The sequence below is a fragment of the Miniopterus schreibersii genome (genome assembly GCF_964146895.1).
Source record: "Miniopterus schreibersii genome assembly, chromosome: X".
NCBI classification, from domain to species: Eukaryota; Metazoa; Chordata; class Mammalia; order Chiroptera; family Miniopteridae; genus Miniopterus; species Miniopterus schreibersii.
In genome coordinates this window covers 24,669,963-24,695,515 of record NC_138104.1, presented here as the reverse complement: position 1 = coordinate 24,695,515, position 25,553 = coordinate 24,669,963, and the positions used below count along the sequence as shown (strand labels likewise).

Below are 25,553 nucleotides of genomic sequence, written 5' to 3'. Positions count from 1 at the left end.
TTCATAATGTTTTAAAGCATATCTTTTTGTATTGAACACTTCACTCAATAACAGCAGAATGCACTCCCCCACCTCCCAAGGACCTAAAGACATTTACCAAGATAGACCATGTGCTTGGCCTTAAAACAGACATCAAATTTTTTTAAAAATTGAAATCAGACAAGGTCTGTTCTCTGAGCACAATGCAATCAAACTAGACATCAAGAACAGAAAGATGATAAGTAAGCCTTTAAACCCTTGAAAGTTATACAACACACTTCTAAATAATCTACAGATCAAAGATGAAGTCTCAAAGAAAAATGTAAAAATATACATAAACTGAGTGAAAAAAATATAACATATAGAAATATGTAACATGCAGCTTAAGCACTGCTGAGAGAGAAATTTATAATACTAAATGCTTACATTTGAAATGAAGAACTGTCCCACGTCATTAATTGAAATTTCTACATCAAGGATCTAGATAAAGAAGAACAAAATAACCCCAAAGCAAGCAGAAAGAAGGAAATAATTAAGAGCTAAAGTCAATGGAATTAAAATATGAAAACAATAGAGAAAATTAAATGAAATAAAAATTTTTTTCTTTGGGAAAAAAATCAATAAATAAAATTGACAAACCTTTAGCAAGACTGGTAAAAATAAAAACAGATAAGATGAATCATCAATATCAGTAATGAAATATGGGATATCACTATAGATTCTGCAGTCATTAAAATTTTTAAGAGGACAGAAATCCCATGTATATTTTACACAACCCCAGCCCCCATGTTAACATTTTGTGAAACTATAGTATAGTATCACCACCAGGACACTGACATTGATACAATCCACTGATTTTATTTATATTTCTCCATTTTTATTTGTACTTGTGTGTATGTATATGTATTTAATTCTATACAATCTTCAATTAGAAATTATTGGGGACCCTAAAGAATTTTTTCTATATTTACTGTACTAGCAAAAAAAAGTTAAATACAAAAATACACAAGCACACATTCAATTAGTTACCAGAACAATTACATCATTACCTATTATGTAACTTCTAAAACACTTCATTGTACACTTATGAGAGGGTGAGACTGAAAAAGAAAAATGACATCTTAGTATTATTATCAATATAATTTTGACCTTTTAGTCTAACAAAATGTTCTTAGATATAGGACAACAAACTCATCCTGGTTTTCCTGGGACTTTTCTGGTTTAAGCACTGAGAGTCCTAGCAAACCAGTATGATTTGCCTGAGACTTATCTGGTATTAAAATGTAAAGTCCCATATCCAAAGGACCCCTAAGTTCTGCGAAAACTGGATTGGTTGTTCTCCGTACTCAAGGGCTTTTGTGGGTCCCCGGATGGCATTTTAAGAACCTCTGTTCAAGGCCATCCTTACACAGAAGAAATTCCCAGTTCAGTGCTATCACCTCACCGTCACATAGGATTTGAGTATCTTCACATAAAAAATTGTTAAAAATTCCCCTACCCCATGCCAATTGCTTGCTCAACTTTCCTGTATGGTTTCTTTTACCTTCTCCTCTTCACCTCGGATTCTGCAAAAAAGATGTCATTGAAAGTGCTTTGTAATGAAAAAGTATCATGAGAATATGAGTGTGTACTATTACCTTTTTGATGATTATCTTTTCAGGTCAAGTTAGTGTGGTGCAAGTGACCATCCCAAACAGTGTCATGAATGTGACTGTTGGATCTGATGCCACTCTCATCTGCACCTACACCAGCACTGTGGCCTCCCGGGACAATCTTTCCATCCAGTGGTCACTCTCCAATAAGAAGGAGTCACGGCCAATTACTGTAAGAGCTTTATTCCTAAACTATTCCCCTTTGGTAGTTCTGACATAAACCATTGAAGTCAGTGTGTGAAGGAATGGTGAACCAGTGCCAACAGTGGCAAAACATCAGATACAAAGAATTTGAAAGTATCAGTTTAGGGAATACCATCATGTAAGTTACTTAGCCTTTGTCCTCTCTTCATATTCAGTTATAACCTGTTATCTCAATTCTGTTTAAGTCAACATCAAGTATATCAGATATTCCAGAGTAGACAGGAATGGTCCTTCTCAGTGGTGAAATAAGCAGTTCTGAAGGGTTTCCTTCCCCCTGCCAAAAATCTTCCTCACTGTTATTTCCAGAAGACCCTAGTTCAAATTCATGTACTAATTGATCTGTAGATCTCTGTCAAACTTAATATCTGGGATCTGCCTGTCAAGTGAGCTAGCTCATTGAGGCAGACTGAGTCCTGGTGGAATGAGAATCCCAGATGGATGGAGAAGGGGCCAAGGTAGTGATAAACTCTGGTAATCAAAGGAAGCATGAAGCTAGAGGATAGAGGATAGGAAGGGTAGGCTAGAGTCTTAGTGAAGAGGTTGTCAGAGTAGGGTATATGAAAGTCAAATGAGGAGAATCATTCTACCAGCAAGCTGCTTATTCCCAGGTTTTCCCCATCTGACCTAAAGGGTAATTGCATCTTTAAATTAGCCCAAGGACTAAAATCATATACTCAAATTGTGTGTGTGTGTGTGTGTGTGTGTGTGTGTGTGCATTAGTGTACAAACACATATGCCGACACATATCCCTTGAGGGAAAAGGTCCATAGCTTTCATCAGATTTTCAAAATGATGTATGATCCAAAACAAGGAATTCAGAGAAGAGACAAATCAATGTGGTTTGGAATAGCTGGATGTAGTTAAATTGGGCCTTGAAGGAAAGGAAGGGTTTTGATTAGTAGAAAGATAGGAGAACCACTTGAGTGGGCTGGAGGAGGCCCAGGACAGAGGTGAAGAAGAAGAAGGATGTTAGCTTGGAGAAGCTACACCTTGGCCAGGGTTGCTTCAGCCATTACTAGTCATTTGGAGGTGCTGAGTTATCTTTTCACCAGAGGCCCTGAACACTTGTTTAGCAGAAAGCACCATTCTAAAGGAGAGTTCATCAGTTCCACCCTCTAGTCAAAGTTCAACAATTTTGCTCAGTGATGGTTACCTTAGACAAGTATCTGAATCACTCTGTGCCTCTCTTAAAATATGGTAGAACAGTAATACTTTTCTAATTTGTCTCATGGGGAATCAACAGACATAATTTATGTAAAAATACTTGAAAAATAATATAAAGTACTGTAAGTTTTCACCCTTGTAAACACTATTATCAACATCATCATCATAAGCAGCAGCAGCAGTAAGTCCACCAGTTTCCATCATCCAAAATGTCCTGACCCAAGATATCACATGTTGCATGTGATAAGAAGGCTGATCTCTTAGATTATGATGACAGTAATCACATGATGTTTCTTCCTTTTAAAAATTTACATTCCTAACTAGTCTTTTCAGCATATATTTTCTCTGTAGGCGTGAAGTCCTTCTCATTTTGCCAGTAGGGGCTGAATTCAGACAGGCCATACCAATGTACTTTGAATACTTTTTTTATGCTTGATCCTCAAATCAAGATGTACTCAGCTGCCTGGAGGTCAGGCCAGGCCGGTCTGAATTCAAAAACATAAATTCTTCTGTATGCCTCTTCTGACACTGGAATTTACAAGATTACCTCTTGGTTGAATTATATGGCTGGTGAGGAGCTCAGAGATGCAGGGTTAGAGAATCTTATGGCCAATGAGTTTTCTCTAGACCTGGAAATGCAGAGGAAGAAGGTTTAGGTTATTGAACTGAGTGTGACTTGAGCTCAGGACATCTCTTAGAGCAGCTTTAGAAAGAAAATCTATTAACAAATAAGTATTTATTCAGTAGCTTATTTACTTGCTGTTTACCTCATTCTTCAAAATGTCAGGTATAGGCAGGGCAAGTAATTTAAGTTATCTACTCTTTTAGGATGTCCAAATCAAAGGGGGCCTTTTGCACTGAACCACTTGATGAATGGGAACATGCTCCTTGATCATAAAACATTCTAGATGTTTCTTGAAGAACATGAGACCTGTGCTATTTTTGTGCCTTAACCACATGGAAGACAAGGTGGAGTAGGGCCAGCTTTTGGCTCAGAGACAGTGAAAATCACCTCCCAAAAAGCAGGCTTTCTCTTACTCCTCCTTGCCCCAGCAAGATCCCCATGATAATCATCCTTAGGTCTCTACATCTAGAGAACTTGAGTCTCTTCCCATTTTCCTCCAGGCATGTTCTTCTCTCTGCTTTTCCAGATGAGTACTTTTTGAGCCCCAGTAGAAACCTCCTTATGGATATCAGTTCTACTCCTTGTCCTTTACTTAATTGCTGGCTAGATAACCTTAGACAAGTCACTTGACCTTTCAGAGGTTCACTTTTCCCATCTGTAAAATGGGGTTACTTACCTACCTCATAGGTTTACTGTGAAGATTTTTTTTAATTTTTAAGTTTTTATTAAATTTAAAAGGCAACATTGGTTAAGAGGATCATATAGGTTTCAGGCATAGATTTCTATGATACAAGGTCTGTATATTGCACTGTGTGCCCACAACTCAAAGGCAAATCATCGTCTATCACCGTATATTAGGTGCCCTTCAACCCTCAAGCCCCCACCTCTTCCCTTTAGCAACCACCACACTGCTGTTTGTGTCCACAATTTTCAGTTTTATATCCCACATATGAGTGAAATCATATGGTTCTTAGCTTTTTCTGACTGACTTATTTCACATAGCATAATATTCTCAAGGTCCATCCATGTTGTTACAAATGGCAGTATTTCATCCTTTCTTATGGCTGAGTAGTATTCCAATGTGTACATGTACCACATCTTCTTTATCCAGTCCTGTATCACAGGACACTTTGGTTGTCTCCATGTCTTGGCCACTGTGAATAATGCTGCAAGATTTAATGAGATGATGCTTGTGAAGCACTAGGAAGCTTTCCATATAGTAACCATTCAATGAATGTGAGTTATTATTATTAGCAGCACTACTCACAAAATGGTGATTTTGCAAAATTTCTGTCCCATCCGTACCTCTGGGTCATGGGCACTAGAGAACCCAGTCCAATAATATACACTTAGTATAGCTGGACAGCTGGGATGGAACTCTTAGGGGAATCCTGGGTCAGATTTGGTTTCCAGTTCCGCTGACTTCCAGGTCCCTATGACTAAAGGGAGGGGTCAAGCCCCTTCTCTGCTTGCTCCTTATCCTTGAACAGAGACCCCACTGAACAAAGAGGTAGCAGATATCTTACCTTGAGATGGTATTTTCCAAAATAAAATTTGGCTTCTATTTCAAATTTGCTTCCTCTTTGAGCATTTCCATGCATTCAGAATTCTGTAGAACATGTATGTTAATATAGGAATGGCTGGTTGGACTTTTGGAGGATGATAAAAGGAGACTGCTATGCTATTAGACAATTCTGTGATTTATGGGAGTAAGATATTGCCAGACTGACCACTGAGTGATGCAGTTCAACTCCTGGGTTAATGTACCTGTATACCATTTAGCATTCAGCTCTCAGATCCACTCATTTCTGCTCAAACACAGCACAGCCCGTGCCTCAATACTGAGGGTATGGAGGAAAAGGCAGTCAGTCAGTGTCTAAAAATGGCGCATGCAAGAGACGCTCGGGGAAGATGTAGCTGGACCTCTCAGGTAAGAACACCTATTGGTGTACTACGGGACCCCTTCATTGTTTGGAGTCTCTAAGGCAATGACACTAGCTTTTAGGAGTGGGAAGGGAGGGCCTGAGTTTGGTAACAGTCCAGATCAGCATAAACCCCTGCAAAACTGAAACAGCCTTGAGTTTGCCTTCTCATGCCCATGTCTGGGATTCTTTTTAGCCTCCTCCAAAAGGCTCAGGGCCTTATTGCTGCCCTAGTTAGCAAGGCAGTGACCAACTCTTGCCATAAGCTCATATTCTTCTCCCCTCCTCCCAAACCATTGTGTTATAAAGGAGCAGTTGACTTCAAGACATAGTGTTTCTCAATACCCAGGGGAAAATGTTATCTCTTACTATCTCCTCCAAGGGGTTCCTTTGGTAAGTGGGGTATACAGACGTATCCCACAAGTCTTCTGACCAGGAAGACCAAGATGTTCATTAGCATGGTCCTCCTCTTAGAGAAGTCCTCCGCTTGGAAGACAGGGACAGCTTCAGTTGATCACCACCTCAGCAGGGACTCTTACCTGAAGACTCTAGGTCCCAGAACAGGTAGGCTAGCATGGGAGTTTCGGATGGTCTGGTGCCCGTCTGATCACAACAGTGGTCTCCTCTTCCACCCAGCCAGTCACCTGTAAAACGTCAGCGACCTCAGCTGCCTATGAACAGAGCAGGCATTGATTCCACTTAGCATGGATCTCTCAGACAATACTTACTCTTCTAAAATATCCATAGTGGAAGAAACCCTTTGCCATTCTCATCTCCCCAACACACATAGAGTGTGGACAACTTCTTTCCAGAACCTAGTGTGTTCATATTCTCTGGCTGCTCAGATTCTCCCAACTTGTCCTGTTCTCTACAGATAGCATTATATAAAATGCTTTTCAAATGTTAGCATTTGAAAATGAGGATGGAGGTGTTGGTTTAATTGTTATAAATGAGAGCCAATACTAGCATTTGGTGGGTGGTGCCTAGAGATATGTTTTGCAATACATAGGATATATTCACATAAGAAAGAATTGTCTGTCCAAAGTGCCAGTGTAACACTCATTGAGAAACTCTCCAAGTTCTTCCCTTCTATGGCTCACTCAATTTATGAACAGTACAGGAAAGCAAGAAGCTGAAAAGGAAAGAATAGATGGTTTGCTGTGGACTTCTGTGTCTTCCACATTTCCAAAAGGAACCCACAAAAATCAGCTCTAGATGCTAAGCACGTTTATTAACAGCAACTCAGACTCAAACAGAAAGCAGATTGAATTCTTTCAACCCTCTTGTTTATACTCCAGCCTCTACTAAGAGAGCTGTATTACAAAGCTGAGAAAAAATCTTTTTGGACAAATCTGGCTCTTAGCTGCATGTCTTCATGTGAATAGGAACTTGGCACAGTAGGAAGGGAAAGGCTGTTATTGCAGCTGGCAGACATTGAAGGCATCTTGTGGTGAACCTACTGGGCATGGGAAGAAGCATCATGCCAATGAATAGTAGCAATTGGCAGAAGAAGGGTCAGGCTGGAGTAGGGGATAGAATGGCCCCAAAAGGATAAGGTTGCTTGGGAATCATCTTCCTTGCCTAAGTCAGGACTGTAAATGCCATTTCAATATACTTAGTGGAAATCAGGAGGTCTAAATTCCAGGTCTGACTCTAAACTGTATGACCTTGGGAAAATCACTTCCTGGAAGGGTTTCAGTGTCCTTTTCTGTAATATAAGAGGATGAGTCAGAGGTTGCAAACTGGAGGACTCTGGGCCTGATTTGGCCAGTGGATGCATGTTGGTGACCAGCCTGGTATTTTGTTTCTTTCCACACTTTGAAAGCCTAGTTTGTATTGGATCCCCAGTTCACTGCAGGCCCCACTATTCTTTCTGATCTTACCACTATCCACCAGCCCCTCCCAGCCATTTACTATATTTCTCATATCCATCTGGCTCCAAAAGGCTCCTCAACCTTAGAAACCATGACTAAGTGATCTCTCAGAGGTCTTATAACAAATATGCAGCCTCTAACATCACCAGTGGATGGACAGAGAAGACCCTGGGGGGAAAGTAAGGAAGTCTGCCATAAACACAACCACAAAGAACAAGTGGGCATAAAATTAACAAACACCACTTAAGAAATCACTTGGATGGATTTTCTTAAAGCAGACACCCCCCACCCCTTTCTACCAAGGACATAGCTTGTTAAACCTCCATGGCTTTTCCTGGACCTCAATTGCTTTGATCTCTAAATTGCCCATATACTTTTTTTGAAAAGTGTATAAGCCACACAAGGTCATGGCCAGGCCTTGATCATTATTTAACTTTGATTTTTAAAATATATTTTTATTGATTTCAGAGAGAGGAAAGGAGAAGGAGAGAGAGAGATAGAAACATCAACGATGAGAGAGTCATTGATCGAGCCCGCAACCTGGGCATGTGCCCTGCCCGGGAATTGAGCCCCGCTCACCTGGATCCTAGGTCGATGCTCAACCACTGAGCCACGCCCGGCCAGGCAACTTTGATTTTTAAAAGAATTATTCTTTTGTGTAAAATGGAATCAAGTTGCAGTCCTTCCTGCATGATTAGATAAGCAGTTTCAGGAAAACATTTTATTTTTTTCTTTATAAGGACAGTGTGACAGTGTGGACTTCCCCTAACAGAAAGTTCCTCTATCTATCTGGCCACTGGCCAGCCCTGGGCATTTTCCTTCTTACACAGCACCCTGAGGCCAAGGCCTTTCCCTTTTAGGTCTCCATTGTTCTCTCTACTTACCCTATCTTATCCCTGACACTATTTAGAATTATTTATGAGAGGGAAAAGTGTAAACTACAGTGTGAGGAGCTAGAGTAGAAGGGTTGGTGAAGGTCCTTTTCATAGGGAAGTTACAAGTTCAGGGCCTCATGATTATTTGATCATTTCACCTTGATTCATGCCCAACTGTGACTTTCACAGTGACTTCTTTTCATGTCCTAGTCTTGGCATAAAACACACTCTCTAGGCCCCCTGATCTCTGCAGAAACAAGGTCCTTTCACCTATGTCCTCTGAGACTTATTGTGGGTCATAGGCAAAATGATGTCATAACTCATTGTGATGTCTTCAAACCTCAGTATAAAACAGGCTGCCCTACCCCCAGCCTTCCTGAGAGCAGGGGAATCGGCCAGATGTTGAAGTTGTAAAGGGCTTCCTTGATGGACTGCAGGCTGTGTTCCAGGTATGAGTCCACAGGATCACAAATTGTTGATTAGGAAGTAAATGAGCCCAATGCTAGCTAGTGGAATGGAAAGCTGGATATCTTGGGTATCAACTCAAGAGAATAGACAATTGACTAGTTGAACTTCCTCCTGGTCCACTTGAATACCTTAACACTGGCTTTCTGATTTGTCAGCAAAACAGGGCCCCTCTGGGGCAAAAGTTAGTAATTTCTGTAGGTGGAAATGAATGAATTGAGTTATAAACTACTCATCTAGGGCAGGAAAGAAAGCTAGTTGATGTTAGAGAACTGGAGGAGAGGGACGAGTTGTTATTTCTTTAAATATGCTTTTTCCTTTGATTTTTCCCTCAGAATCTACCTTTCTGCCTTAGTTTAAAAATATATTGGCTTTCTGCTTGAAGGACAATGCTTTTGAATTTATCTAGACAATATATTTCGGTTTGCTGATTACCTTCCCTCTCTTATTAGTCTATTAAGATAAGGAGCACTGGAACAAGGAATTAGAAGAATTGGGTTCTAGAACTGTCCCAACTGTAAACTTCTCTGTGCTTCAGTTTCTACTATAATGTGAGAAGAGTGAATTAAATGAACCATAAGGCTCTTCAAGTAGATTTTATGAAAATATTAATTAGTTCCACTGGACTAGGGCAGTAACCGTTTATTGAATAATAAACAAATATCATTTCAATTACACACATTTGTATGAAACTAACAAAGTGTGTACATAGACTGTATATTATGAAGAAACCTCAGGGATTAGTGATTTCAAAGCTTCAGTCATTCATATCTCTTTATTATTTTTGTCATATTTGTGCACACATGCAGTATTATTGAATGTTTTCTATACTGACTTGATTTCTTAAAATTTTTAAAATATCTTAGTTTCACCCTAAGCAATAATATTCATGAAATTACAGATTTGATGTGCTAGATATGTCTCTAATAAGTTTTCACTTATGTAACACCTAAAATCAACTTATGTGCTTATACTCGGGGAATACATATTGTACTTAGGAGAACATTGCTCTGGTTCCTCATTCGGATGTTGAAACTAAAGGTTGGAAAGATCAAAAAATTTTGTTTCTTATCACAAAGGAAGTTGCCATGGAGACATGACCGGAGACCACCTCCCCTGACATTGTCATAAAGGCAAAGCTGTAGCTAAAACCCAGCCCTCTTTCCACCTCACCATGCTGCTCCCACAGTTGCCATTATGATGTAAATATCTATGTTCTTGAATAAAGATGGGACTAGAATCCAGATCTTTCTTAAGTGTACTGAATTATAATAATAAAAATCCTGTGTTCTTGGATGAGTCATTTAATCTCTCTGGGTTTAAATGCCCTTATTGAAATAATAATTCCAGTTCTGCTTCTTGCCACATGGGGAGAAAGGTAGTAGCTCCATTGACTAAGCAATTTCAAGGCTCTTTTCTGAATTATTTTGTTCCACCCTCACACCACCATTATGAGGAAATAGGACCAGGTGATTTCTCAGGGGACTTTCTGCTCTGAAATGTTATTCTAACAGGGTGAACCCAAGTTTGCTTATTCAAAAGAGTATGTGTGTATGAAAGGAGTATGAATATTCTAACTTTCAGGGAAACTGGATATTCCAGATAGTCCCACTGAGTAAAATAAACCCAATTTTTAAAAAAGCTTATAAAGTGATGGTGGGAGGATGATGGTTTTGGATTTCTCATCAGGCATTTGTGTTCTAGACGAGCTTCACCCAAGTAGACTCATCAGGTGAGCTTCTTGATCTCCTAACCTAAGCTTAAGAGTTGAATCCTGTCAGCTCCAACTGTCTACTGTCTAAGACAGGCATACCTCCCTGTCCTGATGATATCACAAAGCTGCTTTGAACACAAGTGAGGTAATGGCTGTGCAAAGCTGTGAGAAAGGTAAAGTGCCCCACTGAGTTGAAAAACTTTTGCCACAGGGACCTGTTCCGTGCCAGGGGTAAAATGCTACTGCATATCAAAGAAGATAACCTTGGATAGAGGGAGTTCCCACGTGGTTTATCCTAGCTCTGGACACTCTACAGTTCTCATTTCTCTCATTTTTCTGTCCTAGATTTACTATTCTGAAGGTGGACAAGCTGCATCCATCGGGCGATTTAAAGATCGAATTGTAGTGTCCAACGAGCCAGATAACGCATCCATCACTATTTTGCATATGCAACCAGCAGACAGTGGCACCTACACCTGTGATGTTAACAATCCCCCAGATTTTAGTGGCAACAATCAAGGCATTCTTACAGTCAATGTGTTAGGTATGGACAATTTTTTATGCCTTTTTTTGGAGCAACTTAGGACATTGCATAAGCCGGGGTATGGGTTATGGTGCCAATTAAGTCCCAGGGATAAATATTCTTCCTGCTCCTTTGATTACCAGGGAGCTATAGACACCTTCCGTAATCCAACCCATAAGAAATCACTCATAAAACATGTTGAAATAATTGCCAAACCAAAAGGGCTGCCAAAATGACAGACATCAGTAGATGACCCAACCTTCAGGGATCCCTGTCTCTGAAGGATAAAATGAGAACAGATGGGACAATGCACAGTCCCACTAAATGATCATTAGCAACTCTTTCATAGGGAACCTCCAATTACAGGCAGTTGTACCTGGGGGAGACAACTGTCAATTTATTACCTCTCCTAAGCCAGCCAAAGTTTCTACCATTAAACCATTTTGGATAAAGGCAGGCAGGTCCCTTTTAAAAAATATTAACACTATTCAGATTGTTTTTCTAGATTCCACATATAAGTGAAATAATATGGTATTTGTCCCTCTTCATCTGACTTATTCCACTTAGTGAAATACCCTCTATGTCTATCTATGTTGTTGCAAATGGCAAGCCTTCACTCTTTTTTATTGCTAAGTAATATTCCATTGTGTGTATATACAGCACATCTTCTTTATCTGTTCATCTATTGATGGACCAAAACAAGAATAGATCCATAGGTACAAACAACAAACTCTTGGTTGCCAGAGAGGAGGGGGTGAGTGTGGGTAAAAAAGGTAAATAGAGAATAAGAGGTACGAAATTCTAGTTATAAAATGAATAAGCTATGGATATACAGTGTACAGCACAGGGAATATCATCAATAATATTGTAATAACTTGGCATGATGACAAATAGTTGGTTACTACATTTAGTGTGGTGATCGCATCATAAGGTATATACATATCAAACAATTATATTATATTAAAGGAGCAGGGAGGATATTTACAGACAGGAAATGAATATACTATTGTATACTAACTATACTTTAATAAAAAATTTAAAGGTTAACACTATTTAGAAAAAGGACCACATATTAAGCCAGAGTTGAGAATGAATTTATTTATATACAAATATGCATTATATGATACTGGGCAAGTCATCCATTCTTCAAATGAATTCGGAGTGGTTCATTTATGCAGTTTTTATTGAGTGCCTACTTTGTGCTAAGAGCCATAAGGTTTACAGTATTGAAGGCATGGTTATAGCTCTTGGGAAGTTCACAATTTTGGAGATTTCTAGGGCTCATTTCAACCTCTGTTTGAGAAGACAATGGGAGTTTTGCTCCTGTCTTTTAGCCAGCATGTCCTGTGTGCAGGTCTGCAGAAGTACTGAAGACGAGGATGAAAGGGCTGTAAACCCTCACCAACTAACCAGTTAAACTAAGGGAATTCCCACTTCTAAGTAACCCCAAATGGAGCTGATGTAGTTATTGTTCTTCTGGAGCTGAGTACATCCATCACAGGAAAGGAGGAACTAGATCAAACCAGTAACTTGATAATTGAGTACTTGGAAAAGCTGCAATTGGTAACAAGGTGAACAGCTAGGAGAAATGTCCAGAGTTGTCTGAGCTTGCCACTCAGGTAATGCCAAAAATGTACCATGTATTTACTGTGATGTTTGCTACTTCATCTACACACCTGGTAACCAAGAGCTGATTTTTAAGAGTCGCATAGCTCAATCCTGTTTTTATTTCACTAGGCATTGGAGTACAAGGGAAGACAAGAGAAGTATACAAAAACCCTTTCTTAGGGAAGATGATGTTCCAGTTCAGAAGATTAGCCACTTACATGGAAACTAAAGTCTAGTAATAGGTGATAGCACGTCAGGCTCTGAGTCAGAAGAACCTAGGCTCTAGCTTTTACTTGGCTACTTGATGGCCTCAGGCAAGTCAGTCCACCTTGTCCTGGCCATTTTGAGATGGAGTTATAACTCCTGTTCTGTCTTTACAAGTTTACTATGAGGATTAAATGATTGCTGTCCATGTTCAAAGAATTTGAGGGATTAGTCCTCTAATGGTTTTCTGTTGCTCCCTGGTTCTGGGTTGTCCTTCTGACCAGAAACAACCTAAAGAAGCCAAGCCTCTTTGACTCTTAGCTTGGAAACAGTCCTGAGATAGTTAGACAGAAAGGTTAGTATTCTTAAATTTAAAGTTCAGAGAATCCCTAATCAACTGCCATAAGAAGCTCCAAGTTGTTCTTACCCATGAGTCTTTAGGTCAGTTGTTCCTGCAATGACTGTGTCATGACTTTTACTTAAGCATCCAGGATCCAGGAAAGGTAAGAGGTAAAAGGGTCTGTGGATTTCTTTGTTTGTTTGGGAACTCTCAAAAATTTTATTTTTTATTAATTGGACTCAGAACAAAAGGATTCTACAAGTTAATGTTTTTGGAAATTTTGAAACTGATAATTTTCTCTAAAAATTGCAGAGGCTGTTTACAGTTCTCAAATTCCACTGTGTGTGAGTGCCTGTAATGCTTACCCTGACTGAGGGATGGGGCATGGTGAGGGCAGTCCAATGGTGGGAAGAATGCCAATATTTCCTTAAACATCGCTCTTCTTAGCAATGCATCTTTTAGACACATTTTATTACCCAGTGATGAACATTGATTGATCCCATGCATTTACTTGTTCATGCATAAATTTATTTGACAAACCCTGAGCACATGTAGCTACTGTGCTAGGCAATGGTAATGGAAAGATGTAAAAGATAGGGGAGGCAGACATATAACTTATAACTAGTGAAGGAGGCAGATATATAACTTAAAAACTTTCAGTGAAGGTAGGAGAGGAGATCTGAGAGACAGAGGGGAAAGACCTAAAAGCTGTCTGGGGAAACTGAAGAAGGCTTTCTGGATAAAGTGAATTTTGCACTGAATGTTGAAGGATGTGCAAGTGTGTGTAAGGTAGAAAAGGGGCTGAGGTATCAGGACATGATTTAGGTGAAGAAAACAGCAATGAGCAAAGGCCCAGGTGGTTTAGACAACCATTCATTTGGGAAACTTCCATTAGGTATGATAGCCTTGGAAAATGAATTGCTGAAAAATATCCAGCAGAAGTTGGAATAGTTATTTTGTATGCAGTTGGAATGAACATCATCTTCCTTATGCAATTTGGCATATAAAAAGAAAATGATGAATTTAGAGGAGGTTTGCGAACACTCTGAAGCATTTTCTTTTATTTTCTGAAGTGAGCCTCTTCCTCCCACCCCAGTGCTGTTGAAAGCAATAAAGTTAAATAGTAGATCAATGGCTTTGGTAGTAAACATCTAAGTTCTACTACAGATTTTAACTGGAGGAAGTGCCAATTCAATTGTGATGCAGTAGTTTTAGAAAATATGTAGGTTTGAGACATGGTTCAAAATGATTCACTAAGTTTTTTATTAATAAAAATTAAAGGAGAAAAATGTGTTGAGCAAAAAATGAATTAAATGCCTATCTAGATTTTACTCTGGGCTCAAGAAATGAATACAAGTCATTGAGGTTTCTGTCTATCATTTAGTTCAAGTCCTGGTGTCTGACTCTATGATAAAACACCCCATTTAATTTTCTGTTCAGCTTGCTCTATTCTATTGTAAAGGCTATCCAATCACCGTGTTTTAAAAAATGTGGTATCTAAATCTAGTGATAGTTGCAATGGACTTCTGGTTAAATAGTCTTGTTTAGGGTAGGCATATCCAATGAGTTGTCCCTATCTGAGAAAATCAGTGGAAAGGAAGAGAGAATGAAGAGGTAAATAGAAAAATGCTTCTCGCCCGGCCAGGCATGGCTCAGCGGTTGAGCATCGACCTAGGATCCAAGCGATCGGGGTTCGATTCCCGGTCAGGGCACATGCTCGGGTTGCGGGCTCGATCAATGACTCTCTCATCATTGATGTTTCTATCTCTCTCTCTCCTTTCCTTTCTCTGAAGTCAATAAATATATATTTTAAAAAAGAAAAGAAAAATACTTCTCTTAATTAAAAATCACCCGTTTAAAAGATATCGATGGTGAAGTGTTTCAAAGAGCTACAGCTATATCCATGTTTACTTGTTCATGTGTACAGTGGGTTAGAATCTAAGATTGGAAGATTAACTTCAGTAGCAAACTATAAAATGTGGCAGCAGGAATTAGTCCTGCCTATGGCCAACAGCAATTCCATGTGCAAGGCTCTATAAAGAAGATTTTATTTATAGGAATACAATATATTTGGATTAGCTGGAACTCAGATAATCTCTTGTTCACATTTTACAGATGGATCAAGTGAGGTTTGGCTACATTAAGTTACTTGCCTAAACACATCTAGGGTAAAGTTGCAGAGCCAGTATTCTGTGTAGATCCAGAGCTATGTCCTTAACCGCTACCTTTCAAGCAAGAGTGGAGAGCTTGGAAGTCTGGAGCATTTAAGGTCTGACTAGCTTAAGTTAGAGAACCTACGTCTTTGGAGGATTTTAAGTCCAAATTAAGATAAGGAAGGTGAGTTAGAAAGTATCGACATTCAGGTCCTTATCTTTCTGTCAGACTAAGGTTAGAAAAAGCTGTGAGCTATAAGATGAGTGAGGAGGTTCAGATTATCAGTTTCCCACAGGACTTCTTTGCTGAGGTGTTTTATAAGCAGCTAAAATTCAGTGTGTCCCAAACTGACCTTATCCTCACCCTTTCCTCCTCCTCACTCTTTCCCCCAAAACCTGCTCCTCCTCCTGCATTCTTTATCTCAGGGGATAATGGCAAGCTCACGTATCCAGCTATTCAAATCAGAAACCTGGGAGTCATCACTTACCCCACCTTCTTCCACATGCCCGATATCCACTTGCTCATCAGGTCCTGTTGACTTGTTAGTACCTCTTGAATTTGTCTCCTCCTCTCTCTTGGTTCAGGCACCCAAGAGTCAGAGTGATTCAGGTGAAGTGTTAAAATGACCATCATCCCTCCCCTTAAATTCCTTCTGTGATCCTCCTGCTCTCAGTATAAAATACATGAAATACAAAGCCTTCCTCTTCCATCACTCCCCCCACCCCACTTCAGAACTGTGAACTGTGTCAAAAAGCCCTCAAATATTTGCTTGTAGAGTGAAAAATGAATAAAGATTTCAACGTTCTGTCTGTAGCACCACCCCCAACAAATTGGCTTCCCCTGCCAATGAGTGACACAGGCAAATTCAAACCCTCCAGCCATTTTGTGCCACCCCTAGAAGAATAAATGCCAAAAATAACTCACAAAGGAAAAGGAAAAAGAAAACTATGGCATTGATATAAAATTTTTCTAAAATAACAGATCATCTCAAAGTATTTAAGGGTTATATTTTCCTTTAAAACTGTGCTTCAAGAGTATATACTATACTCCTAGTTGTTTAGTGTTTGCTTACATTTGTTTGTTTTAATAAAGCCGTATTTTAAGACACAATGTGGAAATTCATGGTTATGGATCTGGGGAGGAGGCAGATGGGGGAGATACTATTAGATTCTTAGTAGCTTGGTGACTAAAAGGTCCTTGCATCTGAAGTGCTCTGCTCCCACCTGGTGGTACAAATAGAAAACTGTTAAAATAAGTTTTAAAGACTTAAAAAAAAAAAAAAGCAGCTGTTCCACAAAATGAAAGTGAGGAACTGACTGCAACTGTTACAGACTGACATTAATCCAACAGTATTTTTACTGTTTATCATTGCTTTACAGTCAAACCTTCTAAGCCCTTTTGTAGCATTCAAGGAACAGCAGAAACTGGCCGACCTCTATCTCTTTCTTGCCACTCGGTGCTTGGAACACCTTCTCCTGTGTACCACTGGTATAAACTTGAAGGAAGAAACACCATCCCAGTGAAAGAAAACTTCAGTAAGTATAGCCCTCAGCAGCCCCTGGCAAGGTATGGTATGTGTGGTGGCTGACAGCATGTTTGTGTGACTGGCTGTTCATTTTAGAAATCAATCTTCTATTTTTCTGGGAGGGGTGTGTAAAATGAATGTCTGTCTCCTGACAAGATGATTGTGGTTTGGTCTTATCCCCAGCTTCTAGAAGTCAAGCCTGGTTTTGGCTCAGAGGTGGGGGGTATGGAGACAATGGTGTGGTCCCAACAGGGCTACCTTTGGAATAGTTTCAAGGGGTCTAGTTGGACCCTGCACACTTCAAGAAAGGGAGGCCAATGTGAGGAAGTATGTAGGCATTGAATGATCTGTTACATTGACATGATCTTTACCCACTTAAGAGATTTCAAAAGTCTCTTTCCTGGTTTTGACAGACCCAGCCACTGGGACTTTGGTTATTGGAAACCTGACCAGTTTTGAACAAGGTTATTACCAGTGCACCGCAATCAACATCCTTGGCAATAGCTCCTGTGAAATCGATCTAACTGTTTCACGTGAGTTGATCATACAACTTTAACAGTTTCTCCTTAAGTCAAGTATCCTGGGCCTGCCAATCAAGTAAGTTAATTAGTCCTGGTTAGTCCTTCCTGCTTCTCTGGAGGTTTTGGTGCTTTATAGGTTAATATGATGAATTACCATTCTAATATCTATTGCTTACACAATACTTAATGTGCTGCACACCTCCCTAAAATGTTTATAAAAATAAATTTGTTTAACCCTCACAAAATCTCTAGAAAGTAGGAATTACTATTTAATAAATAAAACAATAGCCACATTGATAATACCAGGCTAAATTTCCTTTGTTAGGCTGTTAGTAAATCCAGGTGAAACTGTATCAATCTATGTCAAACATGGAGCTCACAAACTTTCCAATTCTTAACTATTTTATTAAGATCTGCCTCTAATAATAACAGTAATAACACTTGCACCTACAGTCACATTAACTAATATTTGTGGAGCACAAATTATGCACCAGGCACTCAGTCAGGTATTGTGAACATGATCTCACTCAGTCCTCCAACTACCTTTTCTAGGAGGCAGACTATATTGTTAGCTTTATTTTACTGAAAGGACTGAAGTTCAGGAAGGTAAGTGACATGCCCAAGGTCATCCAGTTAGTAACTGGCATTGCCAGGATACCTCTAAACCTCAACCTTCCAGTTCAAAGGTTCTTAGTTACTAAGCATAGACTTGAGGGGCCTGGAATTGTCAAATTGGATCAGTCAGGGGCGAGTTCCCATAGGGGATATTTTGCTATACCTCTCAAAGATCACTGAACACTTAGGATCATGTCATCTATTCATTTTTTCTAACTTACTTAGAATCTGTGGTTTTGATTATATACAATATACAGGTGGCCAGTTTCATTACTCTCCTATGAAGCTGAGCTTTCTTCCTTTTATTTGTCCTGATCCAAACATTTTCCAACCCAGGCTATACCTTCATTCTTCTATCACTTTCAGCTATTTTTATTCAAAGTGAAGAAACTTCACCTTTTTGGTCTGTCCTTTCTGTGGTCCCATTCTGTCGCCAGTCCCTTGATCCATTTCTGCTGTTTTTCTCTGGATCTTCCTCAGTAGCATTTTGCTTTTCCAGAGGTACAGTCATATGGTAGATGTAGAGACTCCTAGAATTTGTACTTGAGCCTCACTTCCTTTTGAATCCTCTTTCTAGTGATGTTGGCATTTGGCATCCCCTTCTTCCCTCCCTCCCTTCCTGCCTTCCTGCCTTCCTCCCTGCCTTCTTCAAATATTCACTGAATATCTATTATATGCCCAGGACTGTCCTAGGTGATAGAGAAACAGAGATTAATAAGGTATATGTCTTACAATCAAGGAGCTCACAGTTTAGCTAGAGAGATGAACAAACACTAAAATGTGTTAAATGATATAATAGAGGTCTGCATGAGGTCTATAGGACATTAAAGAAGAAATAACTTGTTATGCTTATAGCGCCAGGGCCAGCTTTACCAATGAAGTGCTATTTGAGCTGGATTTTGAAGGAACTTTCAAAGTGTGTTTCTTTATCTATAAAATAAGGATAAAGGTGAAAGGAGGTTGAAGGATGACAATAGAGCAGGAGAAGAGTCAGTCCATGCTGGGGGAGGAGAATGGAGGACTCCAGGAAGGATGTCTATGAGGAAAATAAAACAACAACATAAGAAACCTATAGATTATCTGATGTGTTTGAATCTATTGAAAGGAATTCAATAGTTTTACTGGAAATTTGGGGGATTAGAGATAATACATTTTTTTAAATCCCCAAATGAGGCAATATTAACCTCAGAAAAATTTTAAATGCTTTACAAGAGAGGATCATAATAATACTGTGTTCTGCAGCTGTGGACAATATTTACATAGTCATAATACTGCAAACTTGGACTTAACTACAACTTGTGCTATAACTATATAAGGGGAATGTGGTGGTATATGAAGGGAATGGTGCAAGAGAGTTAAAACTTCAACTTCCAGAGTAGGAAGTCAATAGAAAATGACCAAAATTGGAAAAGGCAGGACATATTAGAACAAGCATAATAGAAACATGGGGGCAAATTTTAGAAGATTCAAAAAGAGTCAGAAGTGATTGTCTCTAGTGAATAGAACTCAGAGATGGGGGACTAGTGGTTTTTGTTTTTGTTGTTTTTTGTTAGAAGCCTAGTAAAACTGTTTGCCTTTCTAAATTATGCACATGTATTCCTTTAATCATAAAACATTGAAAGAATAACCCAGCAATTCCACTAGCCTTTAGTCTCAAAATATAAGATGTTCATTCTCATTTGAAGGGCTGTGGATGGGGATGAGCCTGCCTGGAACACAGACATGGCCTCTTGGGGACAATACCTTAGGGCTTTTAGGTCTCATGCTCAGCTGAATCATCTCACATGTTAAGTTTCACTATAGACTGATCAAATAAACCAATTTATGGAATGGGCATATCCCTCTCCAGTGGCCAGAATGCATGAGACTCCATAGTGAGCATAGAAACTGTGAGAATATTTTTAGGGAACTATTTGACCTATTCTCTGGGAAAACCTGGTGAAATGTCCCTGCCTGTAACAGAGGTTATTTCTCTGGTCACCAGAGTGCAGCTCTATGGTATCTCTTTCACTTACCAAGCAAATGCACACTGAAGACCCACTTCTCTAAACCCCATTTTGAAAATGACGCCAACTCCTCCAAATTGGCGTATTTTTTTCTTTATGTGTGTAAATATGAATGGTTAAGCTACATAGTTGACCCAGACATCTTTCTCCCGCTTCCCTCCCAGTCCAACTGGCAGAGTTCTAGGGGTTTCCATGCTCCCGGCCTATGCGAGTCTATTTCCCACTCTATGAATGCCCCAAATATTCCCCACTGGTCACAAAAGTACATGTCTAAGGCATATATTCCATCTTACTAATCAGCTGCTTATATTCTCCAGATCCAGAAGTTGGCATCATTGTTGGAGCATTGGTGGGCACCCTAGTTGGTGCTGTCATTATCACCTCTGCAGTGTGCTTTGCAAGGAGCAAGGCAAAGGCAAAGGCAAAGGCAAAGGCAAAGGCAAAGGGGAAGGAAAGAAAGAGAAATTCTAGAACCACCACAGAACTTGAGTAAGACCTTAATTTGTTGTCTTTACTTGAATATAGACATTTCTCTGGCATATCTCTTTCAGTCAGCTCTTCCTAAGCACTCCTTTTAGCATAATATATCAGGGGTATCTCTCTGTTCATTCTCACTACTTTTATAAAAGAATCATGATGGGTACTGTTTACTGAGTGCTCTGTGCCAGACTGTTCTAAGTACTTTATATCAACGTATTTAACCACAATAACCCTTTTAGGTCTAAGAAAATGATTTATTATATTAGTATACTTGTCTTTCTACCAACAGTCATAAAATATAATTTTCCATATTTTTTGAACAAGGCAAAAGTGCCTAGGGCCCACAGAAGTCAGAATGTGACTGTGCCCACTGCCCATACTCTTGACTACTGTACTATTTCTTCTTGAATGGGTATCACACTCATTCATTTGTTCATCCTGCCATTTCTGTGCTTCTACAACTATGTATTGGGCACCAACCAGATGCCAAGTATTGTGCTAGATGAAGTGGGAACTAGAGATGCACCTGAGCCATGGATTTGGCCCCCAAAGACCTAACCAGATATATAGATCCTTTCATCTTGATATGTTTTCCCACCTTTTAAACACTGGTTTTTCTGTCTTGAACTCTCATGATATTATTGAGACATAACCTTTCTGGACCCAAAATGGAGACACATGGTCTAACAGTGAATCAGAATATCAGAAATCACAGAGGTCCTGAACAGACTGAGACCTATGGTCACTGAGGCTACACAGCCTGTGGCTCCACGTGAAATGTCAAATCCTAACTTGGTCTTCCCTGGGCCTTCTTCCTGCAGACCAATGACAAAGACAAACAGAGTTTCAGAGTTCGAGACAATGCCATCTGAAGACGTTATTCATCTAGAAGCGATGCAACCTTCCTTCAATGAAACTGAACCTGACACTATCCTGGGGCCAGGTCATGGGCCTATTCCCAAGCCTGAGCCTTCCCTGGAGCCTGCCCAGGAGCCTGCCCCAGGATTTGAGCCTGCTCCAGTGCCTGAGCTTGAGATCCAGCTTGAGCCCGAGCCCGAGCCCGAGCCAGAGCCCGAGCCCGAGCCTGAACCTGAGCCGGAGCCCGAGATTGTAGTTGAGCCCTTGTGTGATGAGGAAAAACCAGTGAATAAATCATAGGCTGGTAGCCTAAGTAGTGTTTATCACTAAGGAACCCATTTCTGGCGCTTAGAATTCAGTTGACCTAACCAATCCCCCACTGCTTCCCTCAATTCTGACCAACCCTCTTCTAACAAGGTGCTCCTACCATCAATCTAAAATAAACAGGTGAAGATAATTACTAAATAAATGGAAGGGTTCCTGCCTCACTGGTAAAGAGTACTTACAATTTTATTAATATGTAAGCATAACTAATGACAAAGGCAAGTGATTTCTAATTCAGTTGAAAGTGTTTTTGCAACAACACTTGTGTAGTATTTCTGAAAATCTTATTTCTGTATCTTTAGTTACTCTTTGTTACATTCCACATACACACATGACAAGGTGGCTTTAATTGGATTCAATATTATTTCTAGGATTACTTCAGGGCTTCCCATTTTCACAATGACCACTAAGAAAAGAAATCACCGTCGCCATAGTGTAGATTGGAAAAAAAAATCTTTAAAAATTCCAGAGGAGACTATGAAATGGGTATGTATTGATTGGTACACAGCATTTAAAACTAGGTCTTAAAATTAATGCTTCATTTATCATATTAGATTTTCCAATGAACCACCCTGTTATTCAATATCTGAGCATAGCAATGTTTTTAAATAATCCAATTTTAAAATGCAAAGTAATGTACAGGCAAACAATTCCAAATACAATTTTCCTTTAGTGAATACAAAATGTTGATATCATAGGTAAGGTACCATTTAGCTTTAAATGAGCTATTGTGTTATCACTGTGTCTCATGCTACCTACTTTGGAAAAGCCAGTTTAGGAAACTGTTCTAAATGAACACTTAAGATCAATTTTAGATAATCTGAACAAATTATTTAATCTGTTTTACTGATGGAGTATTCCACATTAATGGAGATAGCATTCTAGTATATTAAATAGTAACTAAAATGAATTGATATCACCTTTTCTTTACCTGTTAAAAAGTTCTTCCATTGATCATATTTCACCCACATCCCACCTTGAAGAAATGTACAGGTACATTTTTTCATTTGTGTAATTAATCAGCTTTTAAATCTTATTTTGAGGTTCAATAAATAATATTCAATAAAATCTTATTTTAATGATCCTAAGGTAAATCTTCTATAAGCAACTTTGCTGGCATTTACTTTATGTAGAATAAACTGTGCCTATTTCAAGTGTACAGTTTGATGTTTCACCATATGTATACACCCATGAAACCACCAACAATATAGAGCATTTCCATCATCGCAAAACATTTCCTATGCCCCTTTGCGCAATCCCAACACCCTGAACCTAGACAACCAGTGATTTGTCTTCCATCATTTAAATATTAGATTTGCCTTTTCTTGACCTTCATATAAATAGGATCATACAGTATGACATTTTTGCATCTGACTTCCTTCTAAGGTGAATCCTTTTTAATTTTTTAAAATTTATCTTCATTGTTGAAAGTAGTACAGATGTCCCACTATCCTCCCCCATTGACCTCCTCCACCCCACTCCCACCCCTTCCCTAGGCCTTCACTTCACTATTGTCTGTGTCCATGGATTATGCATGTATGCATATAAGTTCTTTGGTTGATCTCTTTCCGTGCCCCACTTTCCTCTGAGATTTGTCAGTCTGTTGTATGCTTCCATGTCTCTGGATCTATTTTGTTCATTGGTTTATTTTGTTCTTAGATTCCACATATGAGTGAGATCATGTAATACTTTTCTTTCTCTGACTGGCTTATTTCACTTAGCATAATACTCTCCAGGTCCCTCCATGCTGTCTCAAAGGGTAAGATATCCTTCTTTTTTATAGCTGCATAGTATTCCATGGTGTAAATGTAGCACAGCTTTTTTATCCACTCATCTACTGATGGGCACTTGGTCTGTTTCCAGATCTTAGCTATTGTAAATTGTGCTGCTGTGAACACAGGGGTGCATATATTCTTTCTGATTGGTGTTTCAGGATTCTTAGGATATATTCCTAGAAATGGGATCACTAGGTTAAATGGCAGTTATATTTTTAATTTTTTGAGGAAACTCCATACTGTTTTCCATAGTCACTGTACCAGTCTGCATTCCCACCAGCAGTGTACTAGTGTTCCCTTTTGAATCCTTTTTAAATGAAGTAATGAATATCTACTTATCCAGATATTTTCATGTAGAGGGTTTTCTTAAACTGTACAGCCCTTTCTATATAGATTCTACCTGTACACTAACTGAGACCCTGTTTTAGGGTAGATTGACATTGAAATTCACATTACACTTGTTCAGAGTAATGGGGAGAAGAGATAGCAAGTTTTATGTATTTTCTTTGATGTGTGTATTAATTTTAGCTAATCACATGGGTTCTTGAAATATCTCTAATTACATTCAGACTAAATTCTATTATGATATATGGCATCTGATGTGTACAGGAAGCAAAATGATGGTCTTAAGAATGACCTAATATTTAGAGATTAAAAACTAAACACCAGCAATATAAAAATCTCAACTACCAGAATGCCAAAGTAGGTGGAATTCACTTTTCCCTTCTACTTTTATGACAAAGGCAAATCACAAGAGACTGCTATATAATCGTCAACAACTACACCCCCAAATTTCTGATGGATCGGTGCCGAACAAGATGAAAGGCACTCTTGGTGGTCTTACTGAACGTCTTTATTAGCATTGTTCTGTTCAAAATAGTGCAGAGTTGGATCAGTGGTTTTTCACCTTTTTGGAGGTCATGGATCACCTTGAGAATCTTCTAAAAACTCTGGACTCCTCTCCATAGAGAAATTCTTATACACACAAAGTGTCATGTACAGTTTTAGATAAATTACAGACAGCTTGAATCCAAGATTAAGAACCAGTGACTTTGATAAAAACATGGAAGGCATGCAATAAATCTGTGGATGTCCTGTTTCTAGAGGGAATGGATGCTATGCTGTATGACAGAATCATGACAAAAATGATCTTGATAGCCTGGAAGCTGAGCTGAAAATAACATAATGAATTTGAGAAGACTGGAGGGAGAGGTCTGCACTTAAAAATAGAAAGTACATGTTGCCCATGCAGAAACCCTACCTGGGCAAGGTTGGAAAGTAGGTAAGGTTAATCTGAAGTGGTATTTTTGGATTTCTCTTTTCAGTGCCCTTACTGGCTTTCTGGTGTCTTATTTTTTAAACACCCAGGATTCTCATGAGTCTTTTAGCTCAGTGACCCACTCAGGTCTGCATCCCTCAGGCAGGATTCATTGCTCAGGGCCCTTGCCATCCTTTCAAAAGGTAGCCATTCTGTGACCTGTTCTTGTCCAGTAAACATGATCTTTCATCATCCAGTGATGTCATTCAGGTTGATAAGGACTTAGCTTTCTTAGGAGTATTTACCTTTAAATAGGGGACTCTGGAACACAGATAATTCCTTAATCCAGAGTCTAAACGGTGGAATTTCAAGGACTAAAACAATTCAGAGGGGAGTTATCTGTGGGAAAAGACGTCTCAGCCCCTCCCAAATCAAACCACATGGGTTACCATCTACTTCACCCTAAGGCGACTCTGGGTCAGTGTGACTTTCATCCCAGTCTCCTTAATCTTCTGTTTGTACATCCATAATATACCATATATTTTTGTTTGCAATGAATCCTGAGACCCTATAAAATATGAAATAACATTTTCACCAAATTTTACTTGGGCAGGAAAACAGACTCATATGTTAAAGAGCTTTTCAATAAGTAAACAAAAGTTTTTTCTGCTTATCAGTGGCTCAGAAAATAAGTAATGAAATAGGTCATTACTTAAACATTCTGATTAAACTTCAACCAATTACTTCAGCATAATTCTTATTCAGAAAAGGTACTACCTGATTTATTTTGCCATAGGTAGTTAAAGTTTAAGTGCGTAGTCGCACAAAATTCCAAATGAACCTTGGGCTTCTTAATCATTCACTTCTCATCACCTAAAAATATTTCCA

The 25,553-nt window shown here is 39.1% G+C and overlaps 1 protein-coding gene across 1 annotated transcript in view; it reads left to right on the top strand.

Moving 5' to 3' along the window:
- Positions 1-22,708, top strand: part of VSIG1 (V-set and immunoglobulin domain containing 1) — a 33,061-nt gene extending 10,353 nt beyond the window's left edge. Inside the window, exons 2-7 of the mRNA XM_081125900.1 lie at positions 1,640-1,803; positions 10,820-11,018; positions 16,683-16,838; positions 17,242-17,361; positions 20,288-20,459; positions 21,272-22,708. Coding sequence (XP_080982026.1) covers positions 1,640-1,803; positions 10,820-11,018; positions 16,683-16,838; positions 17,242-17,361; positions 20,288-20,459; positions 21,272-21,608 — 1,148 coding nt within the window. The 3' untranslated portion in view covers positions 21,609-22,708. The remainder of the gene's footprint in view (positions 1-1,639; positions 1,804-10,819; positions 11,019-16,682; positions 16,839-17,241; positions 17,362-20,287; positions 20,460-21,271) is intronic.
- Positions 22,709-25,553: the final 2,845 nt, after the last annotated feature.